General features: G+C 34.0%; 3 protein-coding genes across 3 annotated transcripts; all 3 read right to left on the bottom strand.

Moving 5' to 3' along the window:
• Positions 1-1,227: 1,227 nt before the first annotated feature.
• Positions 1,228-5,802, bottom strand: LOC147397564 (uncharacterized). The gene is made up of 5 exons (XM_086449333.1): positions 5,316-5,802; positions 4,357-5,102; positions 2,607-3,014; positions 2,270-2,466; positions 1,228-2,041 (listed from the first exon to the last, which is right to left on the bottom strand). The coding sequence occupies exons 2-5, from the start codon at positions 4,772-4,774 to the stop codon at positions 1,796-1,798; spliced, it is 1,269 nt and encodes a 422-aa protein (XP_086305459.1). The 5' UTR covers positions 4,775-5,102; positions 5,316-5,802; the 3' UTR covers positions 1,228-1,795.
• An 802-nt stretch (positions 5,803-6,604) lies between these two features.
• LOC147397562 (uncharacterized) lies at positions 6,605-12,881 on the bottom strand. Its single transcript, XM_086449335.1, has 5 exons — positions 12,824-12,881; positions 11,483-11,737; positions 10,046-10,197; positions 8,694-8,830; positions 6,605-6,944 (listed from the first exon to the last, which is right to left on the bottom strand). Exons 2-5 carry the CDS (start codon positions 11,728-11,730, stop codon positions 6,777-6,779), a joined length of 705 nt encoding a protein of 234 aa, XP_086305461.1. The 5' UTR covers positions 11,731-11,737; positions 12,824-12,881; the 3' UTR covers positions 6,605-6,776.
• On the bottom strand, positions 11,783-12,830 carry LOC147397563 (golgin family A protein). Its single transcript, XM_086449334.1, has one exon. The coding sequence runs from the start codon at positions 12,796-12,798 to the stop codon at positions 11,902-11,904; it is 897 nt and encodes a 298-aa protein (XP_086305460.1). The 5' UTR covers positions 12,799-12,830; the 3' UTR covers positions 11,783-11,901.
• Positions 12,882-17,793: the final 4,912 nt, after the last annotated feature.

The following is a 17,793-nucleotide window of genomic DNA, read 5'->3' as shown; positions in this document are numbered from 1 at the left end:
TCACCAGAAATTGTTGGAAGCCTTGCATTTGGGGTGAATTCATGGGTCCCATGGCTTAACAGTGATAGAACTAATTGACTAGGATCATCAGCAAAAAATTGGACCCACTTCTTCTCTCTTTCTTTCTAGTAGTGTTGTCAAGCTATTAGATTTTCTTAGAAACTCTCACAGAAATATTAGAAGAGTTGGAGAAAGTTGATGCCCCTTTATTCTTACTTGGGGGTGTGATGTATAATTTTCTCAATAGACATGTTGTAGAAAAAAAAGTTGGTGGGTTTGGGGTTGTCAAATTTCAATATCAATTTTACTATTTCTAGTTATTCCTATCTAGCTATTTGTGTGTCGGTGGAAGAGAGAGGGTAGGGTTTGTCAAATTTCAATTTGAATTTAAATTTTTCACCATTTCTGGTTATTCTTCTCTGGCTACTTTTTGTGCTGTTTTAGGGTCAGAGGGCTAAATTCATCCAATGTTTTAACATTTTCAGGTTACCCATTTGTTTGCATTAGTTTCTAACTTCCTTTACAATTGTCCAAAAAAATAAAAACTATTTTAAATAAATTCACAATATTGGGTAAGATTTATTATAATTTTTTTTTCTTTTTAAACTCCTTAGAATTTCTTATCTTATTTTGCCGTGCGGATTCAAAGTTTTCTCTTAAGGAAAGACAATGATCTTTTTCTCAACACTTGCAAGTTGCAACTATGACACTAATACCTAGGGCTGTCAACCGAAGCTTATTGGTTTGGACACAATAATATTCGAATTCGAATCTAAAATTTTTATCTGATATCTAAATTCGAATGCAAATCCGATTATCTTATAGGATATTGGATAATATCCTATTAGAATTCGAATAATTTGTATATAAAAAAAAATCATAATTTTTCCTTAACCTGTTGATTTTTCATTATTAAAAAAAAAAAAAAGTTATCATATATTAGATTATTTATATAAAAAATTAATCAAATAAAATAATATATATTATATATTATTTCAAATCGGATATTATCAAATTCAAAATGTTAATATCCAAATCCGATAAGAATTTGAATATATAAAACCATCTGAATTCGAATCCAATATTCGAAATTTTTGAATAATATCCAATTTTTCAAATTCAAATCGGATTCGGATTTTCGACTATCCATTGACACCCCTAGTGATACCAAACCTTGTCTGCGAATACAAGTAACTTAAATCAGCCTTTAAGTGTCATTTGCCACCGTTGGCACAACTCGTGCCACCCTCTCGTCTCCCCGATTGAAGCATGATACGCAACTTGTTACTGAAAATCACACATGAAACAAGCATCAAGTCGCCTTGAACCCCAAAAAATGGAATCCTTGTAGCCAATGTGAATCTTGGAACCAATACTCAGAAATCAGATTATTTGAAGTTGTTTCCATGTTGTAGCATCAATGATAAGGAGGCCGTGGGATGTTTTTGAGAAACAAAATGTAGATAAGCAATCACATAGTCTACAAAAGGGTTCGTTTAATGGCTTTAAAAAAAACATGCCACAAAGGGTTCGTTTAATGGCTTTAAAAAAAACATGCCACAAAATCTCCTAATTAGGATGACCAGTTTGTTCTGCAGTGACTACTGCTCCACTACAAAATCTCCTAATTAGAATGACCAGTTTGTTCTGCAGTGACCACTGTTCCACTAGCAAGAACCACGATCGATGATAAATCTACTACATATTTATGTTTGTAGCTAAAAGCATATATCTGCATTTATATCATCCAAGATGACAAACTCCCCATGCCCGGAAGATAATTCGGATCCTACCATTAAGAAGGGAATAGGATTGGTGATCCATCTCTAATAAGCTTGTTTTCTGATAAATCCAGTTTGCTAAGCTTGTTTTCACACCAAAGTAACTGCTCCTTACTGATCCTCACCATCCTCAGAGCTCTTGACACAACTTTGATGTCGATGAGTCCAAACAACATTTCAACTTCCTCCATCGTCGAAGGCCAGGACTTCTTTTTCGATCCCTTCTTCTTTTTAAACAGCTCCTTCAATTTCGTCTCTTTCTGAGGTTCAAAGATTACAACAGAAGCCATAAAATATGACTTAGTTGATGGAAACTGATACAAAAACCATATTGAGCAAACAAAAACCTACAACAGAAGCCTTGGACATGACGCGAGAATTGAGTAATCAATTAGCTCAAGCAGTTAATCCATGAATGATGAGCTATATACACATGAAACTAAATTCTTGAGATAACTTGATAGAGTTTAGTAATAATTAGGGCATACCTTTTCAAGAGAAGATTGAATTTGATGAAGAGGGCTTGAAATATGATTTTGTCCTCCAAATATATTAAGAACACTACCTGATTTTTTCTTGTCCATCTTCAAGAAAAGATGGAAACTCAAGATTGAGCCCTCAATAATTTTACTAAGGTCAGAGGCAAGGACAGGTGAATCCGACTCTTCTTCCATTTCTTTCTTGTCTGAACATGGAAAAGTGTACAAAACAGATCACTTTACAATATACAAATACTCAATTTATCTTTTTATCACTAAGAAAAATTTTCCAGATCTCTAGAAAAGAATCATTCATCTATATGATTCTACCTGTAATGAAGTTTACCTTTAATATTTGGAACCTGAAGCAAATTGGGAAAAGATCTTCTTGTTCGAGCATAAATTTCCACTCTGAGACCCTGTTCAAAGGGCTCATTTTCAATGAACCTCTGTAACAAAACCTGGAATTGTTGATACTGTTGAGCAGCATGGCTGTAACAGGTAGGATTCTCAGGGTGGAATGATATTTCCTGGCTTAGTTGCACGTATTGGCAGTGAAGTGCTTCCCACGTTAAGCAAATATGTGCTACATATGAAGTTTCAAGATCTTGGTATGGGTCATCCTGCTGATGCTGCTGCAGGAGCTCACCCTCATCTTGAGGTTCCTCTCGCTTCTTCAGAGAGAGGCTGCGAAGGGTGGATGCAAGCTTCTTAGATGCAGATCGTGGTGATGGGTTTGATGGGATTCGGGAGCCTGTGATGTAACAAAATTTTGAGTAGGTATGGGGACTCCAAATGTACTTTAACATGGAAAAAACGTTAAATGGGAAATAGTGCAAATTATGGCAACCATAACAATTAAAGATGGGTTGTTAATAGACCATTCTCGACCTCAAAAACTGCAAGAGAAACTGCCAAATATTCTGGAATCGAAGTTCAAAAGAGAGAGTTATGCATCACAAAAGTCTGTGCCCTCCAAATTAAATAGGTAGCACATGTTTAGATTCAAAAGCACATACATAAATGACTGGAGTAATGAGATAGATAAATTTGAACAACACAACACAAATGGAGCAAATCTGAGAACCAAGTGATTCAAATACACAGTTGATCAAATTTCACAAGTCTGCATGTATTCAATAACATAATGAAACCGAAACAAGTGAATTCAAGAAGCAATATAGAAACCAAGATTTTAAACCCAAAAGTCAAATTGATTGAATCAGACTCTGACGTGAGCTGAGTGAACTCACAACACATCTAGTACCAAGCTTGTCATTCTAGTATCGAGCATTGTCGAGCTCAATCTCTTATGGCTGACTTCACACATACTCAATGGGCTCTTGAATTGCACACTCAAAGTCTCAGTTTTAACGTTTTGCTTACACACTCACAGTTGATTCCAGAAATTTCGGTTACATTGACTCATTAAAGCCCAAACAGTACAAGATAACTGCATCAGTTTTCCATGAACTCCGATAAATCGTCGGTGTTCTAAGATTGATTCACCTCCGTGAATGCAACTCTCAATGTATGTGACTAAACACATCAAGTTACCAAATACCTACCTTTCTTTTTACTAGGCAATTAAGGTGGTTAGTTGTCAAAATGAAAGTGGGTTGAATAAGATTTGAACCTAACCATGTTCTCGAGATCATAATAGAAATATAAGAACATAACACATCAATGTCAACAAATTTGGCAGCTAAAAAAGTTGGAAACTGACAAGGTGTCGGCAACCATGTTACATTACGAAGGAATGGAATTTAACATTGATGAAAAATTGGGAGTCTCGACTACATAATTGACATAAATAAAACGATGTAAAATATATTAATTGAAGTTTTACCTGCTTCTCAACAAGGGTTCTATAGGATTTGAACCTAACCATGTGCTCAAGATCATAATAGAAATACAAGAACATCACACATCAATGTCAACAAATCTGGCAGCTAAAAAAGTTGGATACTGACAAGTTGTCGCCAACTATGTTACATTACAAAGGAATTGAATTTAACATTGATGAAAAATTGGGAGCCTCGACTGTATAATTGACGTAAATCAAATGATGTAAAATATATTTATTGAAGTTTTACCTTCTTCTTGCAACTGCTGAGCACTCATCCGATCAAAGAACAGCATCCGCTCACAATACTTGTCGTACATCTCATAGAACCCACACCAAGGGCGATGATGATCTTCCACCTCCCCACCTCTCCATTCACTTGAACTTGTTTCCTCTTCTTCTTCCCCCTCTGGGCATGACTCTTCGGGTATCAAAACCATAAAAGTGTTCCTTCTCAACTCTTTCAAACGCCTTTTCACCTCATTCATTATAAAATCATCGTCATCCTCCTCAATTTCTCCAGGAGGATTGACCTTGGTTGATTTAGTCAAATCTTCCCCATTCTCAATATTCAATTCCTCTGGTGGTGGAACCGGCTTATCCTCCAATTCATTCTCCGGGTTTGGTTTACGAGCTTTTCTGAATCTTTTTGCTCTGAGTAAATCCATCTTTGTTAATTATGTCCAAACAAGCTTTTCCTTGCGCACAAAAACAAAATCAGATTTTTTTTGTTCAAACGTTCGTTAAATGAGTTTGTTCAGAGATTCTACTCCAATCTACAGTAGAAAAAAGGTTTCTTCTCTTAATAGAAATTGAATAACTTTCTTATACGAGGAATAATACAACCTTTCCTCGAAATCTAAAAGACTTCGCAACTATAAGAAAGCACAAAAAAAAAAAACCTAGAAATCTGGCTTTTCAGTAGCGATCTGAGATTCCTGAAACTTTAGAAAGCTCAAAACAACTTCAAATCCACCATCCATGAAGATAAACCTTCTGTACGGAAGAAATACCGATTTCAGTAACTCTAAGAAGCTCAAACTATCTGCAAAACGATTTTACTTCAAAACTCTAGAAAAATCAAACAACACATTTTCTGGACAATGTAGAAAAAATATCTAAAATTCAGAAAATCTATTTTCCCTTGCAATCATCATTTCCACCGTCAGAAATCTAAATTTAACTGAAACTGCAAGAAATCAAAGAAACCTTCGCTGTATCCTGAGATACACTAAAAAAAATCTAAACTTTCAGAAAGTTTGGCAGATCGCTTCGATCCTTCTCAGAGTCACCATTTCGTGATTGCTCGAAGCGTTTTCTCAGCAAAATACAATCTTTCGCTACGTTTCTCCTTCTTCAAAGATCACCAAGTCCTTCGAAAGAAATATTAAATTTCTAAAATTTTCAGCAACCTTTAACTGCATGAAATCGAGCAGATCTTCGGTACACGAAGAAAATGTGAATTTTACAGGAACCCTAAAAATCTCATGAACAGTAAAATAACTTTTGAAAACCCTAAAAGAGGGATTTCTAGAAAAAAATAACAAAGTGAAAGACAATAAACTCGAAATGCTAGAAATAGGAAAGATGATTAATGCTTGATTACTTTTCATTTTTTCAGAAAAGCGAGATTTTTAATCTTTTTGAAATATTTTTTTTAATTTTAATTTAGTGTTTCTCTCTATTCCAAGCGCGAGAAACCCTGGAAAATTAGCGGGACGTACAGAGAATATTGTCAGAACTCAGAAGTATCGGTACGACTGAACTGAAACAGGAAACCATGGCGACAAAACTTTGAATATTTTTTCGACCTTCTGTGTTAGGCCGTAAACAATTACATTACGCAATCATTTGCAACCATTTACGCGAGCGTTATCTTGCAACGTAAATAATTGTAGCTCGTTCACATGTCTTTTTACGAGAGTTGATATTGTCACACCAACTAATGTCAATTCTGATTTATATAGGAATTGGGGTGGCATTAGTAGGTCTCTTTTTTTAATCCCCTGTCAATGGGTCGATTCCAATTCAGTTCTTAAGCCCTTAGAATCATAACCATCATATTTTCTTTTTTTTTATTCCTATTCCGATCCCAATTCGGATCGGATTCTTGAATGAGAAAAAAAAAAGTATTTCAAATCATTATAAAACCTTTTTTCTTTCAAAAATAAACATATTGCATACAAAATTATTAACTTAGATATAATTTGTTACAATTAATGAATTTTTTTTTAAAATAAAAATTTATCTTCTTTAAAACTAATACATTTTTAAAAGAGAAATAGTTTATTGTTAAAAGAAATGGTGGCAAGCCTCATTCCGGGTAGTGGTGATCCAAATTCTATTAGAATTTTGAAAAACTTTCAGAATTACGATTGTGTAATTGAAAAACAATAAGGATAAAAATATTATATATACATATATTTGATATTACATTATGGGGACATTACGACGATTATAAGAATGGGCCAACACATTATATCAATGATCTACACATGTAATCCAATGGTCCAGATCTGCTACTGAAGCTTGTAAATATTGAGAAATCACAAGTTTACAGTTATTTAGCTACAGAGTTCTTGAAACCATGATGAACCGCCATTGAGAGGAATGGCAGTTCTGTCTAGACAAACAACAAATTTACATCTAGGATGGTCAATTATGTGTTTACTAATAACCTAACCAAGAAGATGGTATATGCTGAAACTTGTTCTTGGCACACATCAATACATCATAGTAGTCCACCCTATTGAAACAGTCACGGAAGTCAGTGAAGAGCTTCTCAAACACTCTCCATTGGACTTTGTATGATCTTGAGTATGGGTATGGAAGGAAAACCTGCACATATAAAGATGGAGCATTGTTCCTGTAATTGAGTAATACGGTTGTGTCGTCTTCTTTTTTCCTTTCTTTTTCTTTTATTTGGTGATAACAAAACTCCTGAAACAGGTGGTTGATGAGTTGAGCCCTCACAAGCTCGTCAAATGTATAGTTGGTCTATAATACGCTTTGGCTTTGTTTCTTTTTCTTTTTTTTAATCATATTTGCTTGTCAGTGTGTTTGACACAACATGAAACATCTGAAATCAAAGTTTGTGTTTAAGATAGTATTTCCATTATTCTGGAATTTGAAAAGAAAAAAAAAAAAATATATATATATATATATATATATATATATAGGGAGCGGTTCAGCAGCCCCTATATGGTGCCACACACTTTTCAGAACATGGGTTACAAGCTTTGGAATGAGCTGATTTTTTGTGAGGATGATCTCTATAATGAGGTGATCATCCTCACCAAAAATCAGCCCATTCCAAAACTTCTAGCCCATGTTTTGAAAAATGTTTTGCCAAAATGTTTGGTGCCGAATATTTCCCTATATATATAGGGTCCCGTTCAGCAACAAACATTTTGGCAAAACATTTTTCAAAACACGGGTCAGAGGTTTTGGAATGGGCTAATTTTTGGTGAGGATGATCTCTACGGTGAGGAGATCATCCTCACCAAAAATCAGCCCATTCCAAAACTTCTTGCCCCAGTTTACAAGTCGAAAAATCGTGGACCGTCCATTTTTTGTAAATCATTTTTGATGGGGTTAGAAGTTTTGGAATGGGCTGATTTTTGGTGATGATGATCTCCTCACCGTAGAGATCCTCCTCACCAAAAATCAGCCCATTCCAAAAACCTCTAACCCATGTTTTGCCAAAATGTTTGTTGCTGAACATTTCCCATATATATATATATATGGGTCCCGTTCCCCACCCTAAGCTTTACCCTACACTTTAACAAACGTGTTTTGTCTTACATGGGTTAGAAATTTTGGAATGGGCTGATTTTTGGTGAGGATGATCTCTATGGTGAGGAGATCATCCTCACCAAAAATCAGCTCATTCCAAAACTTCTAACCCCATCAAAAATGATTTACAAAAAATGGATGGTCCACGATTTTTCAACTTGTAAACATGGGGCTAAAAATTTCATAATGGGCTGATTTTTGGTGAGGATGATCTTTTAATCATAGAGATCATCCTCACCAAAAATCAACCCATTCCAAAACTTCTAACTCATGTAGGACAAAACACGTTTGTTAAAGTGTAGGGTAAAGCTTAGGGTGTTGAACATTTCCCTATATATATAGGGTCACGTTCAATGGCAAACTTTTTGGCAAAACATTTTTCAAAACATGAGTTAGAAGTTTTGGAATGGGCTGATTTTTGGTGAGGATGATCTCTACGGTGAGGAGATCATCATCACCAAAAATCAGCCCATTCCAAAACTTCTAACCCATGTTTACAAGTTGAAAAATTGTGGACCGTCCATTTTTTGTAAACTGTTTTTGATGGGGTTAGAAGTTTTGGAATGGGCTGATTTTTGGTGATGATGATCTCCTCACCATAGAGATCATCCTCACCAAAAATCAGCCCATTCCAAAACTTCTAACTCATGTTTTGAAAAATGTTTTGCCAAAAAGTTTGCCATTGAACGTGACCCATTTATATATATATATATATGAGTAGCTTTACGTGTATACGGATCCTAATCCTATATATATATATATATAACATGGGACTCCTGAATTGCTACTTACGTCTCCTTCCTGCACTAGACGTTTAAGTAGAAGAAATGTGTGTTCGTTTTCCTCCAAATTGTCAATAACAGCTACCCAGATCTGTGACGCGAGTTCATGGGCTTTATCCCTAGATTTGCCACAAGCAATGAACTGATCTGCTCAATAGAACCAAAAGGTGCTCTTAGCTACTCAGAGAAAATGAAGATATTCTAGCTTTAGATCAAGAAATAATAATTATTACATGATGCCATTATTTTTTGAAAAATCATTTTTTTAAGCAAACATTCCAATGTACACCGCCAATGTTGCTTAAACTCACATATTAATAGGACCCAATCCAAATTTAATCCCACCTGGATGCTCACAAAAATTTAGGAGCGCAATCCCAACATGAATCTTGTGTTTCTTTAACATTAAACCAAGATACAGAAATTTTAGCAAACGTTACAGAGAGAAGTGGGCACCTCGAAAACATGTTCCGATAAGCTAACAATGAGCGACCTTATCTAGAAGATCATTATATTATCTGCAGAGAACATGGATTTGCAATTTTAAATGGGTGGCATATCTCGTTCATGGTTTTACGTAGGGAGGCGGTAACCCAGGCAACATTTTGGTTAAGTAGGTGTAAGCAGCCCATCAGGAGCATGACTCTACCCTTGTTAAGGGTGACACTGTGTTGTTTATGTTCTTTTACCACTAGACCCAAATTTATTACCACTGTATTGAAAAGTATAATAAATACTTAAATAAAATGAAGAATGAAAAAATGCAAATACATCTAAAGTGCTTTGGACAATTTTAGGTTAGAAGATCAAAGGCTAAAACTAGGAGAGGTGAATATGACTCAACACTAAGAACCTGTTGGATAGCAAATTTTATGAAAAACTTCATTATGGTGAAAAAGAAAAGAATTGTTACTATAAAACTTCTTTGAAAATATTTGAATTGTTATTAATGCAAAATGCTTTTTTTCCTTCCCTTAATTAGTCCCCACCCTTATTGATGAGAGACATAGGTGGGAAGGGATGGGAATAGAGAATTGTTGCTTATTTAGTCTGTCTGACTTTCAATGTGGAAAGAAGTCCTTTTTGGTTAGAAAAATGACTCTGGTATAACACAAACTCTTTTGGTGCAAAAACAGCTATTAAAACAGGACCCAAAATTAGAATATGTAACTGTGCTTCATGCCAAAAGCTGCTTAGGCAATCAAGGAGGCACGTTTGGTTAATTTATCTCCTTTTTCTTCATTTTTCCCAAGTGAACCAAATAAAAAGTTGAGACAAGGTGTCCTTTATAGGTGCAAGGATCTGAGCAACATAAGGCATGTTATGCAAGCAAAAGAAATGAGGCAAAGATTGAGACCACACCAATTATGGTTCCATGAAGTATCCCAGAAGGAGGTGGCATGGTTGAAAGCTCAAGCTGCTCCTTTAGAAACAAATAAGTATGGCCTACAATCTCGTCTATCTCTCCATCAAATGCAAAGATATGTTTACTGACATAAAAAGCTGCATATCTCCTGAAATATAACATGAAACCATAAGACGAAGTAATTACAGACAAATTTGCCCCATCAACAGAACCAATAAATGAATACGCAAGAAAGAAAACTGCACATAACAGATTTCCCGAAAATACATCCAATCGTGTTTTTTCTCCCAAGAAGAGTATGGCTCTATGTATGTAGTTACTATGTAATAATGTGTACTATAACACTAACTTCAAATCGATTATTTGCTAGCATTTTTAAAATGCACAGTACGTGGATAATTATCATAACTTCTGAATATTATATCAAATAATTTAACAAAGATAATAGCCGTGATAAAGATACTACTATTAGTTGAGAACATCCACACTCCTTCAAAAGTCAACACACCCTTTCCCAAGGTAGAACTTCTTCATATTGTGTGTCTCACTTGTTTTCTACCGAAGAGAACTTTTTTCATTGAACATAATTCAAGGTAAATCAAACAATATGTATCATTTTGACTAATCACATTTCTAAACCAAGAGCCTTGAGAATAAAATAACATGGTTGCCAGTTCACGATAATCTCTAGGATCTAATTTTCTAGCTAAAGATGACCAAAGTGGACCTTTAGCACGGGATCATCATCAACATTTTGGGATTGGAGTAGTCCCTTTTCATTTAACTGTGACTAAATATTTTTTAGCATTTTGAGCTTCAATTTATTTTTGATGCCTCCTTTAACACTTTTAAAGACCTATAGATGTGGTGTTAGAAATAATCTTCATGATTTAGTTGGGTGTAAAGAGTACAGTGGCCTTAAGAAAACTGAGGCTTAATGTTACCTCTTCTTGTCAACAATCTGATCAATCAAGAAACACTTTTTTTTTTCTTTTTACCTCAAACTTGCATTGCAACCTGTCAGCCATCTGAGCTCTAGGTCTAAGCCCATTGATCAAGAAACTCATTCCCTTCAAAGTCAAAACATCGGGCCCTAAACTCATCTCCTGATTTAATTTGATGCCAACATACCCCATCACAACATTGTTTATCTTCTCCCTTTAGAAATAATGGCATTAACTTATATTGGTAGATTAGATAAAATTACAATAATTTAAGGCACCAAAACTACAGAAAAGAACACTAAAGTCCATTAGTTTTGTGCCCATTGATAATTTTATTTATTTCAATGAAAAAACAAATATGATCAACCGCCATCAAGCAGCACAAGACTCTGCAACAAAGTACCACTCATAATGGTGAATATTTCAAGCTTAAGCTACAATCACGAAAGATACAATAAATTCATAAATAAAAGAGGTTTAAATCTTCACCTCCTACTCAAGCCTCGTGGAATAGGGCCCGGCCATCGTTTTCCCTTGTCAGCCGAAGGCCATGTCCTGATAAGTGCACTCTGCCACAAGCACTCTCCTCGAAATAGATGGGCCCATTGCTTCTTAACGCAGCATATATGAGCCCAATCCGAGATAGGAACCCGGATGAAGATCTCTATCAAGAGATGATCCGGGAGCTTCCCAAATGCTTGATCAACAAAAGCTATTGTATCGGTATCCTTCGACATTAGATTTCTACAAACCAAGAGTCCAACATCAGAAAATTCATACACATTACAATGCCCACAAACACAAAAATCAGATTATTATTATTTTTTCCCCTTTAAACATTAAAGGGTCAATATTTGATTTTGAGCTAATTGGGAGTCCATGAACATCAATTTAGAATTCTACAAAAACTACAAAACTCTTCTGTTATTAAGCACTTTTTTAAAGAAGGCTTCACGTCCAGGAAATGGATTGGAAGGTTTCTTCATCGTCGTCAAATTTTGATATTGATCATGAAGATTATCATCATCATCATTGTCAACGTTATCGTAATCTCTATCTTTCTTCTTGTTCCCTCCAACTTCCAACCTCACCTTCTGCACTTGAAAACCTCTCTTCAATCTCTGTCTCTCTCTCCTCCCTTCCCTTCTCCCTCTAATGCTAGTCATTTCTTCTGCTTCAACAGAAACCCCAGAAGACCCTCCACTCAAAAACCCTAATTTTCTCTCTCGACTGTAATTTGATGTAAAACTCCTGGAATCTGTACTCAAAGAATCCCTGTTTTCGATCTGAGAAACCCTAGAAGAAACTCTTCTCGGTATACGACCACCCTTGGTAGTCCCAATAAGAGAGAAATCAATTCTGCTCCAAGCGAGCTTGTCTTCGTTATCCCAACCAAACCTCTCGCTGATCTCGAGAAGATCCGAAACAGGGTTCTCTGTATTTCCTGAAGAACCATCTCCATTCAAGATTTTCTCAGCAAATTCCCACTCCAATCGGTCTCTGTAAACTGGGTCTCGAAGAACTTCATCTGCAAGTATTGCCCAGTCCTCGAAATCACGAGCTCTGAGATTTTTCGATACCCATTTGAGGTACTTCGAAGGGAGAGTTCCGAGCATATTTCCTCTGTGTTTCCCAAAATCTATGATTCGATCTCTTGCAGGGATTGATGTTGCAGAGATGGGTTTTATTCGAATGGATGATCGAGATGAAATTGGATTGAAGAAGGAGAGAAGGGTTGGAGATTGAGATGGAGATTGAGAGGAAAGAATAGATGAATTTAAAGGGAATCCGAGAAACAAAGTCATCGAGAGAGAGAGAGAAAGAGAGTACCTGAGAAAAGACGAAAGGCTTCCTGAAGAGTTTGCAAAAGAGGGCAGCCAACTTGTGGTATGGGGGGAGAAGCGTTTTCGATAAACGAAATAAATACTTTAGAATCTAGCTCATGTACCTCAGGTAGTTGATTAGTTTCCCAACTTCTGATCTCTTTGGATGCCACGTAGTATTTTTTTTTTTTTTTTTAATGTTTTCGGATGACTTTTAGACAGACATCCACGTCTGGTTGAATATCTGAAATGACTTATGTTTTCAAACTGACCTCAGTCTTCTCTCAAATGACCTAGATGATCTCATCTTTGCCCTCTAATAAAAATTCATTAAATTTTCTCTCAAAAGTCTTTTTTTTTTTTTTATATTAAAGGTAATCAGGGTATTTAGCAGACCCCCAACTACACAGGAAAACACGACCAAGTAACATTCTTACATAAGACTTGCCCAAGGCATGCTCATCAATAATATCACACAACTGGTTAAAGAATTCGTGGGAAAACAAAATAGAGTTACGAATAAATGAAAATTAAGAAGTTAAGAGATTCGTTGCTCTATTTGTCTCCCTGAAATCAAAGGAGATTCTAATTTCATCAAATAGATTTGAGATCTCTTTAATCTTGTTAATCACTTTCCTTGCATATCACAGAGCTTCAGCTTGTCTAGAGCTAAATATAATTGCAAGCTTTGTCAAGCTTTACGACCAATATGATTAATTAATTTTAATTTATTCAACTTCATTTTTAACCTTGCCTTAACCACCTTTGGGGAATCCTTGATTTTCCTATCGGAGATTCTATTGTCTTTCATATTTACAAAAATACCATCATGCTCTTGAGTTTCAAAGATTGTGAAGTAGATAGAATTTCGAGATAGTATATGAAGGTAAAATATTTTATAGAAGAGATTAAAGATAAGTGGTTTTTGAAAAGAAAACTCAACGACTTTTTGCATGCATGTTGAAAATGAGGGCATTTAAGTTATTTTTCATTAATATATTTAAGTAGACTTAGGTCTTGGTAAAGCATGTTGTCAGCTTGTAAACACTAGGGGTATCTCAGATACTCACCTAAACATGGGGTGTATGCTCCTCATCAATCTGAACGAATTTTTTAATCGAATACGAGTCGGATATGAGTGTGTCCATATCCATATCCGAATTTTTTATCTGGATCTTAATCCTTGTACTAGCTAAAACGATATCTGAATCCTCAAATACTCACTTATTTTAAAATATATCATAATATATATATTTATATATAATAATATATCTTGCAAAGTAATATATTGTTCGGATCTTGACGGATATAGGGATGGAACCAAATCTCACCTGGATTCAACTTGGGTCAAGGGACATCATCCCATATCTGAATCATATTTTAATTAAAATATACTTGATGAAATCAAACCCGTTAACTTCGGATTCGAATTTCAAAACAAACCCATACAATTTTAAGCCCTAAATATGTCAATGAATACGATTGAGTGTGCCACATGGTGTTGATAACAGCTATAGTGTTTAGCCATCCCATTCCTAGAGCACACAAATTAAACTCCCGTACGTAAAACCATTCTATTTTTCAAGAGGATTTAATGTAGAGTGGTTTTTTTTTTTTTTTCTCAAAAAGCTATAGCGTAAATCATTGAACCTTCAAACGCATGCCAATCTGATTGAGACAATATGATCTTGGTCGTCCCATCAAAGTTTAAAGAATAATGATTTTCTAATTAGAAAGTCTTCACGCGATTAATACTCAGTTGACGTGTTACGGACACATATTTCCTCGGGATACACAAAGTCGAGGAAACAAATCTATGGTTCCATGTCCATAACACGTTAGCCGAGTGAAGACTTTCTAGGTAGAATGTCAACACTCAAGCTTAAAACTTGGATTATTAACATGTTCCATGAGATCTACTTGTCCAATTAGGACAACAAAGATTGGCTTTTTGAAAGTTATTTGCTAAGCTGGTGAATCAATTTCACAACCACATATGTACTTAAAAAAATGGGATAATTATCAAAAAAATACAAAAAAAAAAAGTATTTATGAAAACAAATCGAATTTTTAAGAAATTTTTAAAAAGATACAAAACCGGTCTTTAAAAGACCGGTTTTTCTCTCTCCTCAAAATTTCTCAATACACTCTCTCTCCTCTAATATTTAAAAAAAAAAAATGAAAAAACCGGTCTTTAAAAGACCGATTTTTCTCTCTCCTCATTAATCTCTCACCATTTCTCTCTCTTCAATTATTTAAAAAAAAACAAACTAATTTTTTTTTTTTTAAGTTTTTCTCTCTCTTCATTTATTTCTCACTCTTTTCTCTCTCCTTAAATAAAAAACGAATTTATTTTTAAAATTTTTTCTCTCTTCATTCATTTATTTCACCCATTTCTCTCTCCTATTATTTTAAAAAAACGATTTTTTTTTAAATTATTTTCTCTCTCTTTACTTATCTCTTTTTTAAAATATTAAAAAAAATTGTTTTTTTTTAAATAACATAGGTGAGAGAAATGAATGAAGAGAGAGAAAAAAAATTTAAAAAAAATTTGTTTTTTTTTTAAATAATAGGAAAGAGAAAGGGGTGAGAGAAATGAATGAAGAGAGAGAAAATTTTTTTAAAAAAATTCGATTTTTTTTTAAATAATAGGAGAGAGGAAGGGTGAGAGAAATGAATGAATAGAGAGAAAATTAAAAAAAAAATTGTTTTTTTTTAAATAATAGGAGAGAGAAATGGGTGAAATAAATGAATGAAGAGAGAGAAAAAATTTTAAAAAATAAATTTGTTTTTTATTTTAAGGAGAGAGAAAAGAGTGAGAAATAAATGAAGAGAGAGAAAAACTTAAAAAAAAAAATTAGTTTGTTGTTTTAAAATAATTGAAGAGAGAGAAATGGTGAGAGATTAATGAGGAGAGAGAAAAATCGGTCTTTTAAAGACCGGTTTTTTCATTTTTTTTTTAAATAATAGGAGAGAGGAAGGGTGAGAGAAATGAATGAATAGAGAGAAAATTAAAAAAAAAAATTGTTTTTTTTTTTAATAATAGGAGAGAGAATGGGTGAAATAAATGAATGAAGAGAGAGAAAAAATTTTAAAAATAAATTTGTTTTTTATTTTAAGGAGAGAGAAAAGAGTGAGAAATAAATGAAGAGAGAGAAAAACTTAAAAAAAAAAATTAGTTTGTTGTTTTAAAAAAATTGAAGAGAGAGAAATGGTGAGAGATTAATGAGGAGAGAGAAAAATCGGTCTTTTAAAGACCGGTTTTTTCATTTTTTTTTTTAAATATTAGAGGAGAGAGAGTGTATTGAGAAATTTTGAGGAGAGAGAAAAACCGGTCTTTTAAAGACCGGTTTTTTCATTTTTTTTTTTTTAATATTAGAGGAGAGAGAGTGTATTGAGAAATTTTGAGGAGAGAGAAAAACCGGTCTTTAAAAGACCGGTTTTGTATCTTTTTAAAAATATTTTAAAAATTCGATTTGTTTTCATAAATACTTTATTTTTTTGTATTTTTTTGATAATTATCCCTAAAAAAATAAAGCATTAAAATTACTCCCAAATTTTCTCTCGGATTTTTATCTTTGTGACCAATCACTTTTGCTCATTTAATACATATGACATCATGCCATTGATTCATCAGCTCAACACATAACTTTGAAAACAACAAATCTCAATTCCAATTTAAGAATCATAACACTAATATGAGTGATCTTTTTGCTCACAAGTCACAGCACCACAGTCCTAAGACATGACAAAGTCAAAATCTATAAATAAAAAATTTCTCTCTCTTACCCATTAGAGCTAGCACCAGGTCGGGTAAGACTTCTACCGATATGATACCCGGATTGAAATATACACATCCATACCCGATTTTTAACCTGAATTTTAAGATAATACTCAAATCCAAAATTTTATTCAAGTTTTAGGTGGATAACCATACCAAATTTCTTAATCGATTTTTGGGTCACTCAAATTTTTACCATTTTATCTGATTTTTTTAAATTTTATTTTAATATAAAAATTATATAATAAAAAATTAATTATTTACATATATTTCTATATAAAATTTGAAATTATACTTTTGTTGTCAGGTAATCGGGTAGGATATGATGTATATTCATATCTAACCCTACAAAACTTTTGAGTAAATGGATTTCGAGTAATATTACCCAAATTCTCAATCGGGTAGAAAAACCTTGCCCATATCCGATTTATTCGGATAGGATGAGTCTAGTAGACGGGTATTATCCGACCCATTGCCAGCCCTATGCCTATACATCATTTGCCAAAAAAAAAATTCTTAAAGATTTCAATTTTAAAAAAATGGTAATTGAGTCCACGTGAATTACAATATCGACCTCATGGCACCAGATCATGTTTTTTAAATGTAATCAGGAAATTTTCTTTTTTTCATTGTAGGTAAGAGAGAAAATTTTTCTCTCATTATTATTTTGTCTTTTTAAGCCACATGTCAAACGGCTGTGGTTTGGTGAACAAATTTATCACAGTGCTGTGAGCAAAAAATCACTCTTTAATGCGAGTACGTATCTAGTGTTGATCCAACCAAACTACGCATGATTCCGAACTGTAATGTTAGATTTCGTGAAACGTGTTTGTTTGATTTGGTTAATCAAACATGTCAACAACTATTTCTAGACATCCAAATTTTTAGCTTTGATCTGATGGCCAAGATCTCATCTTATCAATCAGATTAGCATAAACTTGAAGGGTCCATGAGTTTCATTACCTCACTTTAGGCCAATCGGTCCATTAAATCTAAACTCGGTTGGGCTTAGTATAGGATTTCAACTAACACCAAACTTTTGTTGGGCTCAGGCTGAGGGGTTTAGCAACCCAACCCAACTCATACCTGAACCTTTTTTTTTTTTTTTTTAATTTCTCTGGGTGGTTTACATAACTGCTGATTTTTTATTTTTTATTTTAATATTCATCAAAAATGTCAAATATCCATTTTGGTGT

Source organism: Akebia trifoliata, chromosome 8 (assembly GCF_017979445.1).
Source record: "Akebia trifoliata isolate Shusen 1 chromosome 8, ASM1797944v1, whole genome shotgun sequence".
Taxonomy (NCBI): domain Eukaryota; kingdom Viridiplantae; phylum Streptophyta; class Magnoliopsida; order Ranunculales; family Lardizabalaceae; genus Akebia; species Akebia trifoliata.
Note: the sequence above shows the minus strand (reverse complement) of the source record. Positions and strands in the feature narration are given on the sequence as shown.